Source organism: Lytechinus variegatus, chromosome 4, assembly GCF_018143015.1.
Source record: "Lytechinus variegatus isolate NC3 chromosome 4, Lvar_3.0, whole genome shotgun sequence".
NCBI lineage: Eukaryota > Metazoa > Echinodermata > Echinoidea > Temnopleuroida > Toxopneustidae > Lytechinus > Lytechinus variegatus.
In genome coordinates this window covers 64,954,773-64,962,977 of record NC_054743.1, presented here as the reverse complement: position 1 = coordinate 64,962,977, position 8,205 = coordinate 64,954,773, and the positions used below count along the sequence as shown (strand labels likewise).

Below are 8,205 nucleotides of genomic sequence, written 5' to 3'. Positions count from 1 at the left end.
TCCCCTTTTTTTGTTCAGCCGATGGAGAGCGGGGGGGGGTATGTGCCCCCCGTAGTTACGCCACTGTATGTCCATATGGCAAATACCCCTCCAATATTATTATTTTTCTTACCCCATGATGGTTCAATGGTTTTATTAGAGATTACATTAAAAAAAATGACTTTCTATCTTAATCCCTTCCCAAAGACCCCAACATTGATGAATTGGAAGAAACGAGGGTTTCTCTTCAATAAGTATTTCGTTTGGAAATGGTGAACTGGCTCTTTATTTGCATTTTATGATTCAATAATATTGTTTTATTTGTTAAGCGGTATTTTAGGAAGAATTTTTACCAATAAAGCAACTATCTCTTGTGATTTTTTTTCATTTCTTTCGTAAAAAGTGGGGGGATGTTTGTACAGGCCACCCCCCCCTCCTCGAAAAGTGGGGGATATATCCCCCCCATCCCCCCGGGATTTACGCCAGTGGATCATACCCTTTTTGTGATAGGTCCATGATACTATACTCCTTTGGTATCGCTTTAATCTGTGAGTACGTGCTCCTTCCATTCCTATATTTGGAGGATGACGCTTAGATTAGATGGCGAAAAATACGTCATTGGTGGAAAAACCCAGGCTTTAATGATTATAAGAAAAAAAAATCTATTTCTAGCACGACATTACTCGTCTCGTCTCCGCCATTTTATTTCGTTGTGACTGATGGATGGTCTGAACATCACCCATGATTAAAATCTTGAAGATCTCTCGATTTTTTCTCGAAAAAGCAACTTGAATTCTGAAATTTAGATGTAAATCAGCAGCAATCAGAATCCGGTCATCTCTGGTAAGTGTGTAATCTCGCGAATGATCTGATTTAGGTTTTCTTGATTTTTTGTTTTGATCTAAATTCATGTTCGTCATGGCAATGGGTGGAACAAATTATTATGAACGTATGTGAGCAATTTTTAAAAGGGATTTAGAAAGCAAGTTATTTGATTATTACGGGAATTAAAGGAAAATGTGAAAAGAACAAACAATATGAGGAAAACAATATATAGACCCCTATATTTGATGATGAGATTTATTTTCATTTGGTCTTGCAACGCCAATTTGTCAAATTACCAACTCGTCTGCTATCATTTGGTCTATACCATATCAGTTCGTCCACTATCCACATGTTCTAATTGCCATTTCGTCCACCCACCGTTTTGTGTCATAACCAATTGGTCAAATAGCAATTTAGTCCATAACCATTTGGGCTAAGTGGACTAATTAAGTGTTGATTTGGCGAAATGAATGAAAATAAAATGGATATTATATACCAACTGGTTATGAGACGAAATGGTCATAGACGAACTGGTGATTAGACAAAGTGATGATTGGACCAAATGGTTGATAGACAAAATGTTGATGGGCGGAATGACATAGCCATTAGACTTAATGAATGTATAGACCATTTGGTGAGAGGACGACTTCGCAGTAGACGAATTGACAATTTACCCATGATAATTATCTTGGATTTTTAAATAATTAGTATAGACTTCAGTGAATCATTTGATGAAATTTTCGTCATCACTGACAAGTTGACATTCATATAGTTAGTATAATTACACATTTTCAGTCACAAAATAATGACAGCGCCTCTAAGCAAACCAACACATACTTAACCTGACAATTTAGACTGTGCTGATCAATGCATTTTCATGACTTTTTTCAAGGAACTGATTGAAATTTCGAGGGACTTGTGCATATATCATTATTGTTTCATCAATAATTGGAAGAGCCGTGGTGTAGTGGTTCTGACTCTCGCCTTGTAAACGGAGGGTCGTGTGTTCGAATCCCACCGCGGTCTAGCGTCCTTTGGCGAGGCGTTAATCTACACTTTGCCACTCTCGACCCAGGTGCTAAATGGGTACCCGGTAGGATGCGAAAGATATTGTATGTTTGATTTTGCCAGCGCCATAATGTGGCTGCGATGGATGCAAGGAATGCTCCCCAGGGAGTGGAAATTGTGCATGTTTCGTGCTTGATGGAAATGAATCCAATGACCGGGGTAATAATATGCTGTAACGCGCTTTGGGCCACTCTGGGAAAAGCGCTTTATAAAAATTGGCTATTATTATTATTATTAATAATTATGATTATGTCATGACGAATGATCATTAATTTGATCACTGGGTATGTACTTTTATTTTGTCTCATACACTGAAGCATTCTTAACTTAATTCAGTTCTGAATGAATATTCTGAAACATAATTTCCCAAATAACTGTCCAGAACCAATGTCACAATCAGCGTCAATTATAACATACATGTAAATATTTAATATTTTATCTGTGATATGCAATTGTTTTCATTATTTGTAACTTTGCTTATTCATTCATTGATATGTATTTTTTTGTTTTGTGAATTTCAAATTCAGCTGTCAAGCTGTGATCATAATGTTTTGATACACATCTTGGTCAGTATTCTGAACTTGATTCGGGTCTATAACAGTGCTAATATTGTGTCAAGTGTCAAAATATTGACTACAGTTATGTTTCTTAAGGGATTTTCCGGGCTGAAAAAATAAATAGGGTGAAATTCACAGAGCAAAATGCTGAAAATTTCATCAAAATCAGATAACAAAGTTATTGACTTTTAAAGTTTATCAATATTTTGTGAAAACAGTTATATGCACATCGTCATGAATATTCATTGACTGATGATGTCACATCCCCACTTTCCTTTTTGTTATTTTATTAGATGAAATCATAAATGTTTCATTTATTCATACATGTGTAAATGATGTGTCTCCATTATAATGAAATAAGTTGAGGCAATAGATAACTTATGCACTTAATCAGTAATTTGTCAATCCAATTGTTTTAGTTCTTGGTAGAACAATTTTGAATAAACTTAATTTCATAATAATACAAAAGGACAAGTGGGGGTTGACAATCATCATCAGCCCACCTAATAAATATTTATAAAGACATGCCTAGATCTGTTTCACCGGGATAATGCAAATCTTTAAAAATGTACTAACTTCGTTATTTGTTAGAGAGAGAGTGAGAGAGAGAGAGAGAGTCAAAAGGGGCCTAAGCTTTCGATCCTAGCAGAATCTTCGTCTGATTTCGATCAAATTTTCAGCATTTGGCTATATGAATTTTACTCTTTTTATTCAGATATAAATATCTCTAGCCTGGACCATCCATTTAATATGTTTACCTTAATTGCTCTTTACAACGCTTCAATTGTCAATGGTGAAGACAATTATCTTACCCATACTTCCTCGGCAATTGAAAATGCATTGAGAGTCAAATGAGCTGGAATCTTTGGCTGGAATACATCTCTACTCTTAGCAGGTTAGGGAGTTATGTCACACTCTTAAAACAAATCAGTCAAATTGACTAGACCAGTATAGTCAGCTGGGAGCAACTGATATGGCAATCACTGATATTCATATTTCTGACATATATTCTAGTCAGAAATAACTCTTTTCTAGTACAATATGACTAGAAAATAGTCAAATATGACTAGAATAACAGTTGCACCCAGCTGACCCTAAGTATTAACTAGTCATTTTTGACTGATTTGTTTTTAGAGTGCACGATTGGCTCTCCATAGTTAAACCAAAACTTTGAATCTGCAGCTTAAATTAAACCCGACTTCAGATCAAAATAGGCGGATCTTTGAATCTTGGGTCTTGAAAGAAAGGTGATGGATTTGACCTTAAGTTACACATTGAGTTTGAATGATGATGGTGATAATAATAATGATAATCATCATGATAATAATAATAACAATGATAGTTACGTTCCATCGTGCTTATTACACTTTGTTTCTAAGCGCTTTACATTGTAATTATCATGTGCGGCCCGTCCCCCCCCCCCCTTGAAAGTGAGGACCTTTTTTATTCAATTATTTTTTGGGCTCATCAAATTTTCCGCGGATGAAATGACCTTCAATATTAGGTGAAAAATTATCTTCCTTTTTTTGCTTGTCAAATTTTCCGCAGACAAAATGACCTTCAATTGTAGGTGAACATCTTTTCTTTCCCTTGTTAAATTTTCATCGAGAAGATGTGCCCCCCCCCCCCCTCTTCGGAAAATCCTGGATCCGCCCTTTATTATCATTACCCCTGTCATCGGATCCTGGAATGAATAAAACCCAAAAGACGAGAAACAAGTCGAGTGTATATTAAGGTGAAATTTCATAGTTATGATTTTTACATGCTTGATTTTATGGCGTCTTATGCCAGCATCTTCCCCTATATGGAATGTAAACTCCACAAATTGTGTCTCCTCAATACTTCATTACTATGCTCTTATGTAATTATATATGTATATATATATATATATATATATCGTCAAAAACGGAAAACAAATAGCAAAGTTATTGAATTTTAAAGTTTAGTAATATTTTGTAAAAATAGTCGTCATGTATATTCATTAGGTGGGCTGATGATGTCACATCTCCACTTGTTCTTTTGTATTTTATTATATGAAATTAGGTTTATTCATTTTTTTCCTCCAAGAACTAGAAAAATTGGATTGACAACTGATTTAGCGCATTAGATATTTATTGCTGCAACTTATTTCATTATAAGGGAGATATATTATTCACACAAGTATGAAATAATGAAAAAAATATGATTTTATGTTAATAACATAAGAAAATGGAAAGTGGAGATGTGACATCATCAGCTTGCCTAATGAATATTCATGACGACTGTTTTCACAAAATATTGCTACACTTTAAACTTCAATAACTTTATCATTTGTTATCCGATTTGATGAAATTTTCAGCGATTTGATGAAATTTTCAGCGTTTTGCTCAGTGAATTCTACTCTGTGTATTAAGATATAAATATTTTCAGCCTGAACCACCCCTTTAAATAGTTCATACATGTAGAACGTTTAAGAGGTTCATAATGAAATAGAATATTTTCTTGACAGTCTATCATATCTTCTCTACCTTCTGCAGGTGAAACGTCAGAATGGCGACTCGAATCAACGACTTGCTTTCACAAAATCTTCAATGTCCAATATGCCTCAATGTGTACAAGGAACCGAAGTTACTTTCCTGCTCTCATACCTACTGCAAGGAATGTCTGTCTCGGCTTTTCACGTCTCAGCAACACCGCGTTAAGTTGTCCTGCCCAGTTTGCCGTAAGGACACCGCTGTCCCCAGGGGCGACGTCGGCAACCTTCAGGTCAATATTCCTATCCAGGGCATGGTGGATGATGTCAAGAATCAAAGTCAGCTATGCACCGTCTGCAAAGACAAGGCATTGGCTGCTACCTACTGCCAAGAGTGCGATGACTTCATGTGCGTCGATTGCTACAAGACCCATGCCAAGTGGGACAAGTTCGCCGGACATGACGTGGTTAAGGTCGAAGACATCATCTCCGGCAAGGTCGTGACGAAGCAGCGTCGCAAATGCAAGAAGCATCGGTCGGAGGTCGAGGAGTGCTTCTGTGTCGAGTGTAAGAAGTATGTCTGCTTCCGATGCGGGATGATGGAACACACCAAGTCTGGCCACAACATTCTGGAGGGACTGGAACATGAAGATCAGCAGAGGGAGAAGATCCATGGGTTGCAGAGTAAGATGGGTGCCAAGAGAAGCAAGGTAGATGAATACATCAGCTTCATTGAGAGGCAACAAGCAAGGCTTCAGATCGTCCAGGAACAACTGGCCGATGAGATTAGCCAGACCTGTGAGGAATCTATTCAGCAACTGAAAGAGAGGAGGGATGTTCTCATCGAGGAATGCAAGAGTCGTTTGAATGGAATGACCAAAGAGCTTCAGGTCATGAAAGATGAGAGTAAGTTAGAGATGGGTCAGATTGAGGACGTGGGGAATTTGGTTGGGAATGGCGTCAAGGCACCGCTGGAAGGTGAGGCTCTGGTTGCCCATGACACACTCTGCCAGGAACTGGAAAAGATCCTTGCTAAGGGTGATCCCGATTACAGCAAGCCCAAGGATACAACCAAGAAAGGCCACAAAGTGGCTTTTCAGCGCATACGCTGTCAACAAGCAGGCCAAAACGAGCTTGATCTAGGCAAGATTGAAGAAGCTGAATGGAGCTTCTTAAAGTCTATCGACTTTCCTGTCAAGGATGGCATCAATTGCTTGACATCTATGCCCGATGGAAGAATCGCCGCTGGATCCCGCTTTGGTGGTCTTTATCTAATATCTCCGAATGGCTCACATTCCATTGGCCTTAAAGATGTCCCGATTAGACGGGTTGTCTTTTTCCCCAATGGGAATGTTGTTATCAGAGATATCCACAATACTATCAGCACTTACTCAAAGACTTTCGCAAAGCTCGAGATAGCCTTCAAGAGTCTTAGCAGTGATGCTGGTGGGTTTGGTGGTCTGGAGATTGACACCATCAACAACACCATCCTCTGCAGTTACACGAAAGCGAAGAAGTTGTACGTGTTCAAGCAGACCGGCGGGAAACCAGTCAATATCATTCAGTTTGTATTTGAACCCCATGAGATCTTCACTCTGCGTTCGGGTAGGGTCCTGGTAATGGTCGATGATTTCACGGTTGGTGTTCTTGACGCCACCAGCAGCACCATCCAAAACCGAGTGACCAGAGATGGTCGCTATGCGAGCCCTGCCGTGTGCATGGATGGGTCTATTCTCATTGCCTGGGTAGATCATTCAAATGGCTCTGTTTCCATTGAGCAGTACTCACGGGATCTCCACCAGATCAGGTCATTGGTTCAGAAGACGATTCCGATCCCGCAACATCCCTGGTACCATCTTCGGGAGTTCAGGTCAGGGGAACTTGGCCTTTGCTCTCCTGACCAGTTGCACATCTTCAAAAAGACCGTTTCGGCCTGAGATGATCTATCTGATTCCTGACCAATTTTGTCGTTTTTTCGTCTATCGATCTACCTTTTTTTGCACATAAACATTAGAAAACATATCGCCCCATAGAAAACGTCATAGATACTCGTTTCTTTTTCTTCTCTATTTTAATTTCAGCGGTTAGACATGGCTTTCAAGTGGTTATCAGTTCTGTCTAGCAAAAACCTTTGTCTCTTCATTATGTTCATCTCAACCGCTTATAGCCATGAATTAGTTTTGGAAGGGGCGCGCTAAACGCGCGAAGCGCTCTTTTTTGGGAGGAGAGTGCAGGGCAACATAAGGGCGATGATGTTCCTCTTTGATTTCGGACCCTGGTCAACGGAATGCGTGACCTTCTACAGATCAAAATATCGTCCGAAGAGTGCGATGACCCCCCCTCCCACTGAAATTTCATCATTTTGTACAGCGGCCACGGAATGAACAAAATTATCACGAATTCGCCGCCTTATCATTTTCCGCTTCATTGGATTATGTTCTCGCGCCTTTAGGCAAGAAGTAAAACATTTGATTCATAGAAAACGACGCATTCCTTTGATTAAATGTAAAAGTTGACGGAAATTTTGTTGATACATATGTAATATCAGATTTAAAGACGACAAGAAACGATATCTAAATGATATGTGGGATTTTGTTTTATTCATTTAGCTGTCATACTTCTGTATTCAAACTGTATATCTTACAGTGTCTTAATGTGACACATTAACTTGATGAGTCTTATCTTACTAATTCCTACCTTACATTTTCCTGATACTATGTCGTAATTTCCTTCGGCAAGATATTTATCCATATTGTGCTGCACTCGACCCAGGTGAGGTGAATGTGTACCCGGTATGATTTATTCCTTGAACGCTGTAGTGCCTATTAATATGGCGGCTCAGCTAAACTAAGCTACAGCCGGGGATACCAAGTATCAAAGCGCAGTTGAGTTATGCACATAGTAACTGCGCTATATAAGTGGACATATTATTATTTTTTTCATTATATTATTCATTATAAACTACAGTGTTTCGTATTGAAAATTGCGAGAAAAAAAAATATATAGCTAAATGATAATTTTCATGTTTGTGGGATTTTTTTATAGCTTTCATTCTTATCTACATGTATGAACTTTATTGTTTTGTACTTACATCTTGAAACGCTATACATCTTGAAACGCTATACGCTTAACAATAAATGTCTTATTTCTACATACTTAGTAATTATGTTGTAAAAGTGGAACATATGTATTCAATGCCACATTCAGTTTAGTATATAGGCTACTTTACATTGATTTACATTTATCATCGACCGTTTCATGCGATAATTTCATCATGATAATTGTATATACTGTGTATGGTGTTTTGGTATCCTTGTCGGCCCT

General features: G+C 38.2%; 1 protein-coding gene across 1 annotated transcript; it reads left to right on the top strand.

Moving 5' to 3' along the window:
- Positions 1-606: 606 nt before the first annotated feature.
- Positions 607-7,591, top strand: LOC121414548. Its single transcript, XM_041607759.1, has 2 exons — positions 607-822; positions 4,946-7,591. Exon 2 carries the CDS (start codon positions 4,959-4,961, stop codon positions 6,816-6,818), a length of 1,860 nt encoding a protein of 619 aa, XP_041463693.1. The 5' UTR covers positions 607-822; positions 4,946-4,958; the 3' UTR covers positions 6,819-7,591.
- Positions 7,592-8,205: the final 614 nt, after the last annotated feature.

Bases quoted from the DNA above. Each gene is read 5' to 3' on its own strand.
- LOC121414548 (XM_041607759.1), top strand. From the start codon at position 4,959: ATGGCGACTCGAATCAACGACTTGCTTTCACAAAATCTTCAATGTCCA.